Source organism: Cherax quadricarinatus, chromosome 6 (genome assembly GCF_038502225.1).
Source record: "Cherax quadricarinatus isolate ZL_2023a chromosome 6, ASM3850222v1, whole genome shotgun sequence".
Classification (NCBI taxonomy): domain Eukaryota; kingdom Metazoa; phylum Arthropoda; class Malacostraca; order Decapoda; family Parastacidae; genus Cherax; species Cherax quadricarinatus.
The window spans coordinates 17,069,631-17,089,720 of record NC_091297.1 but is presented as its reverse complement, the minus strand read 5'-3'; the positions used below and the strand labels follow the sequence as shown (position 1 = coordinate 17,089,720).

Here is a 20,090-nt window from a genome sequence, read left to right as displayed (position 1 = left end):
CTACCTTTAGATGCCATCATAAGCGAAGGTAGAAGTAATGAATAATTCATGCCGAAAATTGTAAACAAAAGCGGAGTGAGGGAGTGGCTGGGCCAAATGCAGATTCATACACGTTTTCTCTGATGGCTGAGCAGAGAAAACGTAATGTTGTCCCTCCGGCCGGCTACCACACAGGTCCACAAGTATTATTATCAGAGCACACATAAAATATGCAGTAAATGCCAGACAACAAGTTTACACTAACTTATATTAAGTTAGCAATAGAAATAGGCATTAAAAACACAATAAAAGGTAAGATACACACAGAGTACACTTATTACTCACTTTAAAATATTAATATTAATGTGCGAGAGGTGAGTGGCAGGGTGTTTATTGAATAAAATCAGAATGGCACACCATCATCCTCTACTTGGCACTTAAAGCAAGAGCCTTATGACTTCTCTTTTTATCACAGCTAACCTTAGACGCCATTGTCAATGAGAGCCAACTAGTTAACGAAAGAGTAAACGAGAGAGAGAACGAGATACAGAGTTGAGACAATGTAAGAACACAAACTGAACAGGTAGTGGATGATCACTTGGTCAGGCAAAATAAATGTGTATTAATATGTGTCTACTTTTAGTTCATTCACGTCCATTTGTAAGAGTTTGTAAAACATTTACCCAATATTTTTTTACTATGATAATAATTACCTCACAATACAAATATTCTTACAGTGTGTACAAGTTAGTTCAGAATAAACAAACAGCAACACACCATTTTTAGAGTAAGTGAAGATAATAATAATAATAATAATATTATTATTTATTATAAAAAGCACTAAACCCACAAGGGTCATGAATTGCTAATTTAGAGCAAAGGCATACGAAAAGAATATTTTTCTACTGGTATCCCCCAGTTTGACTAGAGAAAACGTAATTCTTCCGACACTATCTACACAGCTGCTTTGTAAACAAATCTCATATTTACATCAATTTTTATTCTGTGAGTGTATATATCATGTTTATATGCTAAGTAATGGGTTTCATATATAATTTTGAGGAAAATTTCATAGATGGATTAATGAAAATGCCTATATTGATGTAAAATAAGACATTTAGTGTGCCCAAGAGTGATTATTATTACGTAGTATTGGCGTCATGAATAGAGATAGACTTAGCGATTTTAATGTGTACCTGCACACCAGCACAATGTGTAAGTATATTTAGGTACAGGTACACTTAAGTATAATTATCAGAGTACATATAAAATATGCAGTAACTTTAAAACACTTGAAATTTTGGAAAGTTTCCTGACATAATAGATGTGGTCACGGAAAATGTAAACAAACCAGGTAGGGGGCGCCGTATTTGAAAGACCGCTTGCCGTATAGCAAATTTTGGTCATAATTTGACATTGCCGTATTAGCAGAACGTCGTAAGGCAAAACGTCGTAAAGCGGGGCCTTACTGTATATACAGGTCCACATCCCTTTATCCGAAACCCTTGGGGCCAGTATTATTTCGAATTTTAGAATTTTTCCGAGTTCAAAATGATTCTTAATGCCGCCATGTGGCGACGTGACCCAGCACTGAGGTGACTGACGCTCCACACTCCATGAAAAACCTTCGGTTTTCGGAACTTTTCCAATTTCAGAATTTCGGATGAAGGGTTGTGGACCTGTATTATGTGAAACAGCCAGGGATTTGCTGTCACCCACATACAAACACACACATGCTTTCTTCACCAATAATATCGGTAATGCCTGTATTTTACATTATAATTTGGCTTCACGTCACATAGATTGATACAGGACAGGCATGGTTATCCATGAAAAAGATAGGAACAGAAAAAAATGCCTTGAATCAGCTTGGATTCATGCTACAAACACCATCAGTGAGGAAAGTCTCCAGTTAGCAGAACTTCTGGCTCACATGCTCCTTGGTATACACTGCTCTCCTGACCTGACATAAGTCCATAAGTCACATTTGCATCATGACTCCTCATCTCTTGCTCTCCTGACTATGTGTACCTTGTTTATCATATACTCTACTGACTTGAAAAATCTTGCTCTCCAAGTGAAACTGTCTCAATAATGGTTTCCATTCTGCCATAGTATCTTTTTATCAGTGTGTCTTTTCTACAACTTTTTCTCCATATATATGATTCTCCAAACAATGTAGAAACAGTGATATTAAGAGCTTGTGGGTGGGGCCATTGTGTGTTGTTCATCAAAGCACTTTGAAGTTGATCAACAGTACAGATGGCCAAATTGCCAGCAGTACTTACACTGCTATGGAGTGAGCAGCAGCCCTGGACTTGATTGATTTGGAAACTACAAAAATACAGGAGGAATTAAATTATTACAATGAATGAAAGACTTTTTACTTGAAAGGAAAATGGCAACAATTATAAGATGAAAAATATTTGCATGGGAACATGGGCGCACAAGGTTCTGTACACACCACGGTAATGTTTCTAATTTATATAAATGATTTATTAAAAGGAATAAAAAATTATCTGAATATGTTTGCAGATGATATAAAATCTTTTGTAAAATTAATAATGAAAATGACTGTAGAAATTTACAAGAGGCTTTGGAGGCTCTGAGTGCTAGTCTACTCGGCTCACACATTGAGGTCTGGGGTTCAATCCTTGGTACAGATGGAAACAGGATGTGTTTTCCGCTGTCCCTGTTCACCTATCAGTAAAATAGGTACAGTACCTGGGTGTTAGTCGACTGGTGTGGGTCACATCCTGGGGACAAAATTGACATAATTTGCCCAAAATGCTCTGCATAACAAGCGGCTTTCTATATAGTAGTATGTCATTGATGTCAGCTTTCTATATAGTAGTATGTCATTGATGTCAGCTAGGCCTGTATACCTTGTACATGTACTTGTAGAAATAAAGGTTATTATTATTACTATTATTATTTTGTTTATTTCTAAAGAGCCATACACATACAGTATGTAGTTTTACTTTTAAATTTATTTCATTTTGAGTTTGACCTTATTATAATGCAGATATAGTTTGATACAATATAAGACTGAAAAGAAAGCTGCTCTCATCCCCCCTTACACATACATATAAAAAAGTGTTATATTAAATTTACAAAAATAACATGAACATTTTTTACTGTGGATTTTCTATATATGGTATTAGAGTGGTTTAACATGAAACTGATCAAGTCCCTTGAAAATGCAAGCTAAACATAACTTGGTACTCCACAGACCTTCAAATTGTGTATCATAAAATATATAAAAATTACAAAATGTATAGTCATTTCATGCATTAGAATACTACTCCATGCACATAAGCCAGACCTCTGCTGGTATCCACATAACACATGGTAAAAGAAATACACGTACATGTGCATTAGATGGCAGTTAGGCTCTGCTCATAAAGGAAAGCTTATTCAGCAGAACTACAACAAGAACTCAGCTAATAATGATTCTAGGGCCACGTGAGTGTTATTGTGGCCCTATAAACCCCAACAACAACATGAATGTTACTGACATGTCGGTTTATATATGACATAAACTACCACTTGCTAATGTGTTGACTGTCAGGAAGGCGGCCAGAAGTAACCTTAGTGTGTCTCCTAGTGTTCCCTTCAGTGAATGTGCCTTGATGCTGGTAGATATCTCTCGATCTAAGGAATTAAAGCTACCCTTCCTTTCCTCGGATCAAATCTTGATTACTTCCCATGTTTCAGGCGCTATAAGATCTATACGGGTCTGTATCTTGCCTATTAATATATGGTTTCCGACTTAACAAACTGATAAAATTATGTAGCAAATCAAGTGCGTAAATTGCACTTTTAATGCCTTCATTTTGAATGTTTATTGCAATATTACGACTAATTGAGGGTACAGAGCTATGTTAGGTGTAGAGTAGAGTACCTTAGTACATTTAATTGCTATTTTTTAATGTTGTTCTGATATAATGGACACTTGGATAATCCCCATATTAGTGTGTTATATTGATTTTTATTGTACTGAAATACAGTGGACCGTTGAGTTTCGGCGGCATCGACTTTCGTGAAATCTGACTTTCGGCAAGTTTTTTCAGCAAAATTTGGCCTCGCGGTTCGTGATTAGACTCGTGATTCGGCGACCGTCCAGTACCCATCCACCCGTCACGGCGCACACAAAGCCAGTCTCCCACGCCATTCACGCTCAGTGTGCCATTGTTTACCAACATGTGACCATCACTCCGCGAGTTCATACGTAATAATCCATTGTTTTTTGTGATTTCAACTGCTAAATAAGTCACCATGGGCTCAAGGAAAGCTAGTGCAAGCCCTTTGGTAAAGAAAGTGGGGAACACGATCGAATTCAAGAAGGAAATTATTGAAAAATATGAGAGTGGAGTGTGTGTTACAGAGCTTGCCAGGATGTATGGTAAACCCCATTCAACCATCACTTCGATCGTGGCGAAAAGAAAGGAAATAAAGTGTGCTGTTGTTGCAAAAGGGGTAGATATGCTGACAAAAAGGAGATCACAAATCCTCGAAGAAGTGGAGAGGTTATTGTTGGTGTGGATTACCAAAAAACAGATTAAGGACATTTGTGCAAAGTGGACTGAAGTGCAAACATTTATGGATGAACTTCACCCTAACAAAGCTGTTGCAGGCCATATTGGCAACACGTACAATGACAGTGTTGTGTCCCACTTCAGACAAATCTTAAAGAAATGCCAGAAACAGAGCTCTCTGGACAGATATTTTGTGCGACAGGGTTCCAGTGACTCTCAAGTTGTTCCCAGTGCCAGTTTCTTTTAAACACAAAGAAGGGAAGTAACCCCAGATAAGGACTTCATACTTGAAGTCCTAATGGAAGGAGATTCTCCTTCCAAACAATAGTGTACACCTTCCTCCTATCCCCTCCTCCCGTCTTCCATCCACCCAGAAATCTTCAGTAAAGGTAAGTGTAATGTTATTATTATTTTTTATATGTATTTACTTGATTTCTCATTGTTTTCAGTATGTAAATCGTTATTTAATTTGAAAAAAAAATTATTTTAATATTTTTGGGTGTCTGGAACGGATTAATTTTATTTCCATTATTTCTTATGGGGAAAATGGTTTTGCCATTCGGCAGTTTCGACTTTCGGCAGGCTCTCTGGAACAGATTAATCACGAAACTCGGGGGTCCACTGTAATTATGATTTCGTCTTATGAACCAGCCTTCTACTTTCATACTGTTAGTAGATGAGATAGGGACCTGAGTTCCTGACTGCTGGAGGAACACATTTTAACATGTGACAAGAGAGCTTTCTTCCAGAAGTGGAATGAGAGTCAAGAAGTTGAAATGATTGAGACACAAAATATGACAAGGGCTGACTTTCATCACTTTCTTGAGGTGATGAAAGTAGCTAAAGAGGTCAGAAGAAATGATGCTGGGAAAACTGGAAATTGGTGTACTGTAGTAAATCGTTATGAGCCTCAGTCTTTTGAACGGCCATAGCTGTTTATGTTGCTGCAAGTGTTATGCTTCATCAGCTGTACTCAACAAACACAAACCAAAAATAGATTTATATTTTTGCAAAAGCAATGTATTCTAAGATGGAACATATTAGAATATCTTGCTTCACAGACATGTTGACTTTCACATTCCTAGATCACGAAGGATTGAGAACCTCTACAGACAGATTACTGAGTCTGTTCCAGAATAAATGCTAGAAGAAAAGGTGAGCTTTTAAATCATCATGTAGATATGACAGAGTTGACACAGCAAGAAATGTCAGTCATATCTTTGTGGAAAATGTAAAGGAAGGCTTGTAATGGCTGTATCATTAGAAATAAGGCTCAGATAAACTCGGGGAGGGGTAGAAGAGACTGAACAGGTTTTAGTCTTAAGAAAAATCTTTTGAAAATGCAGATCCAATTGAAAAATATTTTAATACCTGTACAGAAATCAGGGATAGGTAGGCCTTGTGAATTGCCACCAGTGATTGTCAATGCATTGCTGGTTCTCTACAGGGTGTTATAACCACTAGTGCCATGATTGGTGATACATACATCATATTTCTTCATCAGTACAATCCAATCAGGCACTAATTTGAGGCATAGAAAGTCTAATCAGCAGGAATGAGAGCCCCACTATGCACACTACTGTAACTGTAAGATTATTGTCAACCATGAAAAAAGTGAATAACTGGGCTAGAGAAATTGTTACATCCCTGAGGATACAGTATATCTATCCTTTTTCCTAGAAGACGCCACTTAAATGGGAAGGTGTATTTCTATATTCATCTGTGCCACCAAGGCATCAACAATACTTTTGACATGGGCAGTATAAGTCCCCACTTTAATCCACTGGAAGTTCAGCTCAACACACTGAACATGATATTACATTATATTATGACTTGTGCAAAGCAAAATGAATGTAGACTAGTATCCTGTAGGAGGGACCAAGTTGAAAGCATCATAACAATGTAAGTCTATCAAGTGGACTTTATACAACTGCCTGCCCCATAAATCAGCTGAGACAGACAGTAATATATTATAACAGGTGTAACAGCAAGGAGTGATCTTGATGTCTTACTGGTGTTATGGAGATGGCACAGACAGGTTGCTATTGGTAGTTTATGGAACCTGAACAAAAAACATATACGTATCTTCACCTTTGCAAACTGGAGTGATCTTGCTTCTCTTAGGTAAGTCTTGAAAGCTTTGGGATTCAAGCGATTTTTTTTTTTTTGAAGTAGTATATTGTAGTAGCCTATGATAACATTGAACATTTATTATGGCTGTGGGACCCCTGAAGGGAAGTTCCTTGATGCAGGTGAGGGGCTCTTGATCCATGGAATTAAACCTGATCTCCCCTTCTTTGGATCAGACCTGATTATCTTTAATTTCTGTATTATTTCCATGAGTTTAGCTCTCCTCCCATGGATATATAGAAATAATGTGTTTGTGGGTATTTCAGTTTAGTTGCTTACTTTGTTTTGTAGACATTTGATTGTAACAAGCTTGTTGTGAGCCTATAAATTTGGTCCATTCTGTGTCCTCTTGTCCTGGTCCCATCCCCCTTTGAGATAGTCTTGCTACCTCCATATCATTCCCTCCAAGTACAGTATCTTGAATGTTATGACCAAGTCTCCCTTCTTCTCCTTTCTGCCTCAGTGTTGAGATTAGGCTCTTCAAGCCTGTCTTCATAATTCAGGTTCTTAATCTCTGGTACAGTACTAGTCTATTACCAAATCTCTGGACATTCTCAAACTTTCTTTTTTTATGAAGAGGAATGTACTCTGTTTGGTTTTGCATATTTAGGTACTGGCCTTATGAATGTGATTACCTGTTTGTAGGTACTTCATGATAAACTGAATACTGAAGGCAGGACTCCATGAGCTTAACTCTGTTCCTGTAGCTACCAGTAGATAATGTGTCTGATTACTGTATTTTGTGACATATAAAACACACTAGAATTGTTTTTGTAATATACCATATATATTCATTCTAAAATTGTTTAGATTGTTTAACTAGGGAGATTTTGAGATCCCAAACTGGACCCTAAGCCTGACCCTCACCATATAGGATGCAGGGTGATTTTGAAGGTCAGATTTTGAAAAAAAGGCATGTTTCATATGCCACAAAATGTGGTAAATACAATACTCAATTACTTTTCTTGCGAGGCTTTTTCTTGATATCAAGGGTCTCATCTTCACATCAGATGACCTGTGTGTGATGTACATTCATCCCCATTCTTTTAGTGTGTGTGTGAATGATTATGAACATCTTGCTGCAAATGTTTATTCTCTGGGTAGCAATTGAGTGGAATTGAAAGAAGACTTTTGTTTTATCTTACAAAATGCATAAAAACTTTATCTGTTTGCTGGGATTTGTAATATGTTAGAATGATGTTATTCATTCAAGGGTTTTGTTAGAGAGAATAAAAATAGTTCTATTAAAACAGAAATGTGTTATTCATCAGTTTTTCCTTGCAGCAAAGTGGGGCTGAAATGATTCATGCAGGAAGCTCCAGCGTGAGTGGTAGCAAGTCCTCGAGACAGAACCACATCAATCACCACGACCAGAGTGTAAACTCCATCTCTGTCATGGCTTCGATATCTTCACCTCCTTCAGCTGCTGCCACCTCTACCTGTACTGCATTCACTCATACTGTTTACTCCTCCACAAGCAAAAGTAAGAAGGAGGTACTAGCAGGGAGGCTTGTACAAGGTGGGACTCAGGACACATCTCTGGAAAAACAAACTGTCAGTGCCAGTGAGGATGATAAGAGGATAGCAAGTGGGACAAGGAGCCCAAGTAGAGGGGGTTCTGACGAGGACTGGCATGATGCCTTGGCTTATTTTGGGGAGACAATGGTTAGAAAATCAACACTACTGTCTGAAGGCAGATTGAGTGATACCTCAGGTAGGCTAGGGCAAATTCGACAGCCCAGTATGTCAACACCATCAAGTCCAACGCTTAATGATTACCAAAGACACCATGGAAAAAAACTTAGTTGTTCAAGTACGTCGACGACAGCAAGTGATGTGTCAAAGTACATGAGTTCTCCTGGGCGGTACTCCATGGGTGATAGAGCTCATCCAAACAAGAAGGAGAAGACATCAGGTTTTCTAAATATCTTTCGCTGGTTCAGAAACCGGGAAAAGAAGAAGAGAGCAACATCAGTGGACCGCATGAGCAACACCAGTACAGGCAGCGTCAACAGTCTGTCTAGCTCTGCCAGTGGGCTTAATTATGCACCCATCATGAGAAGCAAGAGTGCTGACACACACAAAAAGATGTCTTCAAAAACTCAACCCCAGTTTGGTATTACCCGACGATATAAACTATTCTCAAGGAACGTTTCACATGAGCATAAACATTCAGAGGGTTCCAGTGAAGAGGGAGGCAGGAGGCTGTCAGTTGTAAGCACTTCCTCAGACACACTGTCTAGGTCAGAATGTCGAGGAACAACGCTGAGTCGAAAAAAAAGGCTGGCACCACAGCCACCTGGATCACCAAAGGCTAGTGATTCGGGATCACTGAGGTCACAGAAAAGCTGCACCAGCCTCCCTGCCAGGGAATCAAGGCCCATCATGGACTCAGGACAAGGTTTACAGAGCCCAAGTAGTTGGGTACCAGAAGGAAGGAAGCTTCAAAAATGCAAGAGTGAAGGTGTGATATATGCTAAAGTAAAGAGAAGAGCTCCACTACCACCAGGTCAGATAGCCACAGGAACAAGTGTTATAAATGATAATAAGGAGAAGTCATCAACACTTACTAAAGAGGGCCAGAAGAGGCGTCAGGCACCATGTGTTCCTTCTGAGAAAAGTGATAGACCATTAAGTTCTGTTTCCACTGGAAGTTGTCTGTCTCAGTCCCCATCGTCAGCATCTACCACACTGAAGTCGCAGAGCAGCAGCGTTGCATCCAGTGGGGCACCTAGCAGTCAGTACTCCAGTGAGTCTGTCAGACTGGAGAGTGGGTTTCTCAGGCAGGATATCACCAAGTCCTCCTCCAGCCCTGCCATTCCTGACTCTGGCAAATTAACACTCTCTCCTCGTCCTTGGTATAAAAGAAAGAAAAATAAAGATAAGGAAATTAATAACGATTCAAAATTAGCCAATAAGAAAGACAAGGTTTATGATAGCTGGATGCCAGATATTCAGTTTTCACGAAGTAAGCTTAGTTTAACCGGGACTTTTAGAAAAAGCAAAAGTTTTGAGAGTAGTGATGATGGCACATTTAAGAAATCAAAAGAGGATGATAGAAAAGAAAAGAGAAAATCTCAGGTTTCATTGTTGGCTAATATAAGTGAGCTGGATCGAGCAGCCTCAGAGCAGATGCAGCGTGAACTGGAGCAACGAAAAGCACAAAGGAAGACCTATGATAGCAAATTTTATAAAACCTGTGAACCACACATTCTAACACAGACAGACTTCCTGCCAAGAACGAGAAGTGAAAGTGAAGGGGAACTTTTTGATGGGGGTACATTGAGTTCTTCTGGGACAGCCACTCTAGGCTCCTTGGCTAGCAACAGAACAGAAGCTGGAGAGCATGCATTCCCAAACCATTTAAATGGTATTTATGATAACCTTAATGACACTGGCCCAGACCTAACTCTACCTCAAAGCTATTCAAAACAAGCAACACTCAGAATGGATGAAAAAGAAGGTAACTTCCATCATTCCAGTGAATGTAAACCAAGTGCTCCTGATGCCTCACTGATTGGTGTATCCGGTTCATCTCCAGGACCAAATTCTCCCAAGACTAGCAGATCCACCTCACACCTTAGCCACTCTGCACATATTCTAGGTGCTACCACTACACAAGAGCCCCTCTCATCTATTGCTCGAGAGTCACCAATAAGGAGAGCAACATTTGATGCAGAATTGTTTTACCGGCTTGCCAAAGATACTCAAGTCTCTGTTGAGCCAAAAAGCAAAAATTCTCCAAATCTTACTGGGGTCAAGGAGAAAATGGCATCATATGAGGAAGTAAGTGAAGAAGAGATTGAGGACGAAGCATCACTTGGTAGCGAATCTCTGGGCCAGTTTCGGAGATTGAATAAAAATTTTGGTCTCCGCATGAACAACTTTTTCTCTCCAGATGTTTCTACAATCATTGAGGCATCTGAGTCCATGACATCAAGTGCCACAACTCCAGCAGATGATATTTATGAAGATCTGCCTGTACCCTCATCTGTCATGGGAAGAGCAGGGAGGGAGTCTGTCCATGATGAGCTGAACAGCGAGGTGAACTATGACATTCGTCTTAACACAGCTGATGCTCTGGAGATCATGCAGGATCTAGCAGATGTTAGACAAGAAATACAGATGATCAACATTGAAGAAGAAAATGAGGCAAGAAACAGGGAAAAGAAGAGGGCAGATAAGATTTGTGAAGAGATGTTTCTTTCAAGAAACAGAAGTAATTTTGAAATTTGGCAGAATGCAATAGGACATGTAGGACCTAGTAATACAGATGCAGCTCCACCACCTCCCATTGACCTGAATGAAGGAACAGATCGTAAGCTGAAGTGGGTGTGTGAGGTTTGTACTCTGATCAACTTGCCATGGAGGCTTCAGTGTGAGGCTTGCATGGTGCGTCGACCCTCCAATCCAAAGAGAATAGATGAGGATGGAAAATCTTTCACCTCAGATCACATTGGCTCTCAGCCTAGCATCTCTGATGAAAGTCCCGTGACAGTGATCCACGATGAAGGTAATGTAGAAGGTTCTAGGGAAGCTTTGGGAGGTCCTGATGCTCTTGTACCAGACACTTGCCAGATACCGGAGGGGGATCAAAAATCTCGAGACAAAAAGAAAAAAGATATTAACTGGGAGAGAGAATTGCAAAAATATTTCAAAACATTTGACGAGCATGTCAAAGGCAGTATGAGCGACACCAAAGATTGTGCACTAAATTCAGAAACTCTAAAACCCAATGAAATGAGTGCAAGTGAAGCTGAGGAATGTTATGGAAAAATTAGAAGAAGTTCGAGGAATGAATCAGGCACTACAGGACCTAGTACTTCTGAAGAACCTAAGGTTTGGGGCAAGGGTGCAAAGCCAAAGACAGGTATTTTTGGCACTGCTGCAGGACCACCTGACATGTTTATTCAAACCTCTGATCATCTCCAAACTGACAATGAGTTAAAAACATTAGAGTTTACTATTAAAGAGATGCATAAGATTGAAGACTTAGACAAAGAGCCAGATATGGAGCAGTTGAGAAGAGTAAGGATAGCAAAATTTCAGGGAAACACTCATACTGATGGTGATCAAATGAACCACAGTGAAGCATGCTCATTAATGGTTGTTCAGGAAAAAAAAACAACAAAAAAACATGGAGACAAAAGGAAAAAAAGTAAAACAAACAAAACTGAGCTTCAAGAAGACAAGGAAAATGAGTTAGAAAATAGCAGTGATGATGTTAAAAGTTTGTCAAAAGAACAAGTCTTGAGGCTCAGAGAAATCGAGTATCAGCACAAAGAGGAGAAATCATTCTACAGTAAAAATTTTCGTAAACCGCAAGTGTTAAAGCCAAGTGGTGCTGTACGTAATGTGGTTAGTATTTTTAATCAGTTTGAACAGTTGCAACATGCAAAGAAAGAAAAGCCTCGAGTGACTCGTAGAAGGTCATTTGGTAATGTAGTTGGAAGAACACAAATTTTTGAGCAGTTAAATAATCAAAGCAATAATCTGGAGCTACAGAGATCCCAGGCTGAGACCAGAGAAGTTAACAGACCACAGTTTAAGAGTGATGTTCCAAGGGACACAGAAGTATTTTCTGCAATTGCTAAATTTGATGAAATGGCTGCCATGGCTGAATTAGAAAAAATTGAAAAACAGAGATTAAGAAAGGAAGCAGCCAAAAGAAAACCTAAATTCAGTACATTATCTTATGCAAACGAGAATGTTGCTACCACCACTACAGTCGTTGTCAGCTATGACACTAGTTCCATCAACAGCACCTATGTTACAGCAGATTCACAATCTTACACTCAACTTGTCCTTAACACTGAACCGATATCTGGAAAACCTCCCCTTGATCCTAAATCAAATTCTCATTCCATTGATCTGTCAGAGGGAATCATAAAAGGAGGCGTCCTTTATACTGAACAACGCAAGCGCTCCATGTCCATAGGATCAGGAACCTTTGAATTAATCCAGGCTAAAGATTTTGAAACTATTGAAGCACAGCACAGTGAATGTTCACCAACCGGTGAAGGTCGAAGCATCACCAATCCTGTCACCCTTTCACAAAACACTGAAAACTGGAGCATCGCCCCTTCACCAAACCCACCAGGAGTGATGGTGTCTCCAGTTGTGCCAGATATTGTTATTGAGCCACATGTATCCCTTCCATCCTGTTCTGCTAACACCACAGTCATGGTGTCAGAGGCAGGAGATCAGCTTGGGGGTCATGAGCATACAGAAAAGAAAGAAGTTGAGAGATTGAGTCGTCAGCTTACAGAAGCTGATGGTATTGCTACATTTAAAGGTAAGAGACAAGGCTGGTGGATTTATCATCATTGAATTTGATATTTTGTTAAGCTTTATATTTCTAAATAAGAAAGTATCACAATTTTGCTTTAAAGCTATGAATGTTCTTTTACTTCCAAGATGGTATATCCGCTATGCTTTTGATATATTGTACTGTGCAAAATTTTAGAGGAGTCTTGATAGCCAGTATATCTAATATCGTTTAACCAATTGCTTCTGAGCTAGTCAAAATAAACACAGTAAATAAAGAGAATGGTAATTCAGACACTGAACTGTTAATGGCTCAGATAATTGGTAAACGAAGATAGATCACCGAGGATGAAGAGAATCATCAAAGAGTGTTAAGGTGGGGTTTGTTTGTTTGTTTGTTTGTTTGTTTGTGTGTGTGTGTGTGTGTGTGTGTGTGTGTGTGTGTGTGTGTGTGTGTGTGTGTGTGTGTGTGTGTGTGTGTGTGTGTGTGTGTGTGTGCATGCGCGCGCGTGTGTGCGTGCGTTCGCATGCGTGCGCATGTGCGTGTGTGTGCGTGCGTGTGCGTGTGCGTGTGCGTGTGCATGTGTGTGTGTGTGTGTGTGTGTGTGTGAGAAAAACTGTCATCATAGGGTAAGGTCAGTAGTAAGCTTGCCCGAGCAATGTTTCTGATTTATTTACAATAGATTACTTGATGGAATGAATAATAAACTATGTGAATATATTAACAATAATAATAATAATAACAAATAATTTATAATACTAATAATTTATTTTCACTTGATACTTAGTTTTTACAAAAACTAATAATAGTGCAGAGGAAAGTCCCTGGTTATGCAGAGCATTTCAGGCAAGTTACAATCTAATATAAAACAAATAGAACAAAAACAGAACTTAAAAAAAATTATTGTACAGTGGACCCTCAGTTAATAATGTCATCAGATAATGTAAAAATCGGATAATGACACGTTTTTGCGTCAAAATATTGACTCGGTTAATGACAAAGAACTCGGTTAAAGTCATTTGTCCTGAACGTGTCTGCACGGCCTGAGCGACCCGGCCACTCCATGTACAGCCAGTGTGCCATTGTTTACAAGCCAGTGAGGACGATTCCACGTGTACATGCGATACATTTTGTATTCCATTGTTTTAGTACAGTACTTGTAACTGCTAAATAAGCCACCATGGGCCCAAAGAAAGCTTCTAGTGCCAGCCAGCCCTTTGGTCAAGGGCTGAGAGAGAGGCGAGAATGTGTCTTTTTCAGCGATTCTGCAATATTTATGATACTAAAGCAGCAGGAGTCTATAAAAGCTATAGCGGCAGCCAGTGATAAAGTGTAGCATAAACTGTAGCAAGTAAGTTAAGCGATTAATCAATAGAAAAAGGACAGCATGAACCTAACTCCTCCAATGTTGTTGGAGTTATATAGGCGACTGACAACACTGCCATCTCTAGTCTCTACTGCTGCTGCCGCCTCTACCACCACTATGTATGGCTTATACTCTCAGTGGCCCTTATACACCCAACAACAACAACACAGCAACACTCGCGACATACTTAATGATGTATTTTATTCATTCTAGAGTATATGTCATGTTTCTATGTTATTAACCCTTTGGGAGTCACCAGGCCCTCTCAGAGACTTGTTCTCAGGGTCGCTAAAATTTAAAAAAAAAAAAAAATTCTTATGAAAAGATAGAGAATCTTTTCCCGATCATAATGACACCAAAAGTATGAAATTTGATGGAAAACTTATGGAGTTATGCTCTCGCGAAGTTAGCAGTCTCGACGATGTTTACGCATCGGCGATTTTGCCCACTTTGAGCCCTATTTTCGGCCAATTCCAATGTACTAGTCGTCTGTTACAAATAACCCGATATCTAATAAGCATAGAGATCTCCGGTGAATACTAGAAAGGACTGCCCTTCTAGCATCCAGTCTGTTACTGGGTTTTTGTAACAAGTAGTCAGTATCCTGGTCCAATTATCCATAAGAATTTAGTAAGATTCAATAGTGCTTCAGGATTACATCTGGTAGGCTACTAACTAAAGAAATTAAAATTTAATAAGTTTATTAACAATTAAGTTGTTTAGGCATGTATTATCAAAGTAAATTATAGTAATCAATTGAATATAATATAGGATACAAGTTCCTACACTTCTCTCGTGTACAGTAGTATTGTGCTGAAGGCACATATCACATCTTTATGGCTTTTAAGTACTGTCTGGTACATTGTTAGCATTTAATAACATAGTACAAATATATACAAGTAAGTTTGTGTGTATGTGTATAAGTGCTCTAAGTAGTTCGCTATGTGTCAGACTCGACTAGACTTAACCAGTGACAGACTATAAGTCCTCACATAAACTAACTTCTTGACCAACCTGGCAATCAGAACAGCTTGCTTGAACAATAAAGCGACTGTTAAGCCGAACAGCAATATAACAAGCACAGCGACACAGAATCAGGAACAAGGAGATAATATAGCGACACTAAGTAGGGACCATCTGCAGATCCTCCACAAAAGTCACAAAACTCCCACACTACTGAATCTAAGTTCAGCATTAGAAAATCCCCGACTGTGACAGTACACAGATACCAGTACAAATTAGGTCAGAAGCTACAGCTCAGGACCTGAGTTTCTCAGAGTGTCTATGCGACACACAACCTCAGTACAACGTTGAAAATCACTAAGTCTAGACTATGTTCTGTGAACAGAGTTATGCAGAACCAACAACAAGAAAGCGACAGAGACGATCTTCCAACAAGGGCCAGCAAGGGAGAGCTAGAGGCACGTCTTGCTAGAAGAATGTCAAATGGACAAGAGGCCGCGCAGGCCAGGCAGACTACTCCAGGTGAGGTGTGATCACCCCCCCCTGATCACGTGACTCTCCATGGACTGCTGCTGCCCAGCAACACAGAGAAGCCGGCAGCATAACGAGCGGAGAGAAAACACAGTAGTTAGACAATGCTGTCAGCTACTTAACACTCGAACTATGAGTACTGAATAATATATAAATGTTACATCCTACCTAATAATATAACTAAGTCAAATAATAATATAAAGCAATATATTTACAATTTAGCTAATAATGCAAATACAAGCAATATAAAATTATATGAACAGGTAATATACATTATATACATGAGGGGTTGTAACATCGACAAAAATCATAACTATTTCGTTAGAACTTCATTTTTTTTATCGAATGAGTACAAGAAACCACCCATTTACCTATTTCAACTATCCAATAAAGTGGTCAGAATTTAGCAATTTTGCCAATTTCACACAAATATCAAAAGATGCCAATTTCCGAATAGGGTCCAGAATAAACAAGAAAGACATTCCTGGCACTAAAATAACAAGTTCTCTGTTCGTTAGTCACATCCTCAGGCCCCTCTTGTATTTCTTTGGCTTTCCACTTTGAATTTTTATTCTTACAAAAAATAGAAGATTTACTGTTATGCAGACTACTGCATTAGTGTAGAAATAGTATAAATAATATCAGCGCATTTGTGAAAGAATATTAGACTCACCAGTTGACGTGTATTGGATGCTTGGCATGATTTGTTTACTTTTGAACTTTGGCAAAATCGAACATTTCTGCTACTTTGAGCTCAATTTCAAGGTACTTTCATTGTAAAACCAGTCAAAATCATCTCAATTTCTGTAATATGTCTTCCATTCTATAAAATGAGACCAAGAAAACTAGAATACAATAATAAATACCATACAAAAATACAGTGCAAAGTCGCTGTTTTATTCCAAAAACACGGTCAAGGTTTTTTTTTCTCATTACGCACTGTGTGCTGCAGGATTTTTTTTTATACTGCACACACTGACCACATAGACCCATTCTTTCATATGTAGGCCTACCAGCTTTCTCACTAGATTTGAGGGTGCTAGAATTTAGGCATACTAGTACGTCAAAAACCCTGGGGCATAAGCCGTACTAGTACTGCCGAAACCCCCAAAGGGTTAATATTGGTTATTATGTCATATTAGATGAATTGTGCTAGATAAATAAGCTGTAGAGCTGATATTAGTGTCATATTGAAGGACTATCTTGTGTCTCCCAACACAATTCCTAACATACGCCAGAAACAGACCTCTCTGGAAATCTTTTTTGAGCGACAGGGGTCCAGTGGCTCTCAAGCTGGTCCTAGTGGCATTAAAAAACAAAGGAGGGAAGTAACCCAGGATAAGGACTTGGTACCTGAAGTCTTTATGGAGTGGGATTCCTCTTTCAAACAATTGTAAACTCTTCCATCCTCTCCCCTCCTCCATCTTCCAGAGAGGGGAGGAAAGTGGGTGAGAGCTGAGAGCCTAGGAGAGGGGACCCCTGTCCTAGCAAAGAGAGGAGGAAAGGAAGGCGAGTGAGGGCTGAGAGCCTAGGAGAGGAGACCCCAGTCCTAACAGAGAGGGAAGGAAACGAAGGTGGGTGAGGGCTGAGAGCCTAGGAGGGAGGCCTTTCCATCCTTCGCTGCATATACAGGAAGGCTCTGCTTTACAACACTTCATTTTATAGTGTTTCATTAATGCAGTGGTTTTTCAATTTTTTTTTTATTATTAACACACTGGCCAATTCCCACCAAGGCAGGGTGGCCCGAAAAAGAAAAACTTGCACCATCATTCACTCTATCACTGTCTTGCCAGAAGGGTGCTTTACACTACAGTTTTTAAACTGCAACATTAACACCCCTCCTTCAGAGTGCAGGCATTGTACTTCCCATCTCCAGGACTCAAGTCCAGCCTGCCGGTTTCCCTGAATCCCTTCATAAATGTTACTTTGCTCACACTCCAACAGCACGTCAAGTATTAAAAACCATTTGTCTCCATTCACTCCTATCAAAGACGCTCACGCATGCTTGCTGGAAGTCCAAGCCCCTCGCACACAAAACCTCCTTTACCCCCTCCCTCCAACCTTTCCTAGGCTGACCCCTACCCCGCCTTCCTTCCACTACAGACTGATACACTCTTGAAGTCATTCTGTTTCGCTCCATTCTCTCTACATGTCCGAACCACCTCAACAACCCTTCCTCAGCCCTCTGGACAACAGTTTTGGTAATCCCGCACCTCCTCCTAACTTCCAAACTACGAATTCTCTGCATTATATTCACACCACACATTGCCCTCAGACATGACATCTCCACTGCCTCCAGCCTTCTCCTCACTGCAACATTCATCACCCATGCTTCACACCCATAAAAGAGCGTTGGTAAAACTATACTCTCGTACATTCCCCTCTTTGCCTCCAAGGACAAAGTTCTTTGTCTCCACAGACTCCTAAGTGCACCGCTCACCCTTTTCCCCTCATCAATTCTATGATTCACCTCATCTTTCATAGATCCATCCGCTGACACGTCCACTCCCAAATATCTGAATACATTCACCTCCTCCATACTCTCTCCCTCCAATCTGATATCCAATCTTTCATCACCTAATCTTTTTGTTATCCTTATAACCTTACTCTTTCCTGTATTCACTTTTAATTTTCTTCTTTTGCATACCCTACCAAATTCATCCACCAACCTCTGCAACTTCTCTTCAGAATCTCCCAAGAGCACAGTGTCATCAGCAAAGAACAACTGTGACAACTCCCACTTTATGTGTGATTCTTTATCTTTTAACTCCACGCTTCTTGCCAAGACCCTCGCATTTACTTCTCTTACAACCCCATCTATAAATATATTAAACAACCACGGTGACATCACACATCCTTGCCTAAGGCCTACTTTTACTGGGAAATAATCTCCCTCTTTCCTACATATTCTAACTTGAGCCTTACTATCCTCGTAAAAACTCTTCACTGCTTTCAGTAACCTACCTCCTATACCATACACCTGCAACATCTGCCACATTGCCCCCCTATCCACCCTGTCATATGCCTGTATGTATATTTATATTTAATCTTCAAAAAAATATTTTTTGTTAATACTTTTGGCTGTCTGAAACAGATTAATTGGATTTCCTTTATTTCTTTTGGGGAAAATTAATTCAACTAACAGCAAAATCGACTAACGGCTAGCTCCCTGGAATGGATTAATGCCGTTGGTCCAGGGTCCACTGTACACACATCCAACAACTTTGGAGAGTTACTTTTGTGCCGTTTTTCTATCACTTACTCGCTTAACTTACTTGCTACACTGTTAATTCTACATTTTATCGCTGGCTGGCACTATAACCTCTATCGATACTTGCTGCTTTAGTATCGTACATATCAATGAATTGCTGCAGAAGGCACATTCTCCCCTCTCTCTTCCTCCTCCACTTTGGTACTTTGCTAAGAGTTTTTTCTTGAATTTTATTTTGTTTCTTTCCTTCTTTATCACAGGGCTGGCACTAGAAACTTTCTTTGAGCCCACGGTGGTTTATTTAGCTGTTACAAGCACTAAAAACACTGGAATAATACAAATTATATCGCAGGTACACTTGGAATCAACCGAAACTGCTTGTAAACAACTGTCACACTGGCTGTACATGGAGTCTTGGAGTGGCTAGGCCTGCTCAGGCCGCGCTTCTGCCGCATGGACAAATTCAGGACGAACCCCGTTAGATGAGTTTTTCACCATTTGTAGAGCCATTTTTTTTCTCCAATGAGCGCCGTTAGATGAATTTGCCGTTACTTGATGTCGCCGTTAGGTGGGGGTCCATTGTAAATGATTACCGGGTGACCAGCAATCGGTGATGTTGCTGTAAGCGGTTCAATTTCTGTCAACTTCATGCCTCCACATCTCGGTAAGTATTGATGGCCAAAAAAAATTTTTTTTAGCTTATAAAATTTAGAAAAAAAAAAAATCTTTTCAAAAGAAAAAATAATTGTTTTTTTTTTTCGAATATTTTTCGACCCTGAGAACAAGTCTGGGAGAGGGGCTGTCGACCCTCAAAGGGTTAACATTTTCAGGGTCCAAGGCCAAAATCTGAAGGGGTGCCCCAGTGTCAAAGAAATTTTGAAAAAAAAAACTATTTTTTCTTATAGAATTAAAGATAATATTTGTGGCCTGTGAGACCAGTATAATGTATATTGCATAAGTGTACACTCATTGTATTCAACACAATAACTGCGCTAATTTGTTTATCATTATATTGCTTACAAAACTTGTTTACAAGTTTATTGTAAACAAAATGGTGAAAATATTAGTGAGGTTATTGTGTTGAATACAACAGTACCATATAAT

At 39.5% G+C, this 20,090-nt stretch overlaps 1 protein-coding gene across 5 annotated transcripts in view; it reads left to right on the top strand.

The window, feature by feature from the left end:
• Positions 1 to 20,090, top strand: part of LOC128692382 (uncharacterized) — a 257,585-nt gene that overhangs the window by 126,812 nt on the left and 110,683 nt on the right. For all 5 annotated transcript variants that reach the window (XM_070080697.1, XM_070080691.1, XM_070080702.1 and 2 more), the window contains exon 5: positions 7,932 to 12,942. In XM_070080697.1, coding sequence (XP_069936798.1) covers positions 7,932 to 12,942 — 5,011 coding nt within the window. The remainder of the gene's footprint in view (positions 1 to 7,931; positions 12,943 to 20,090) is intronic.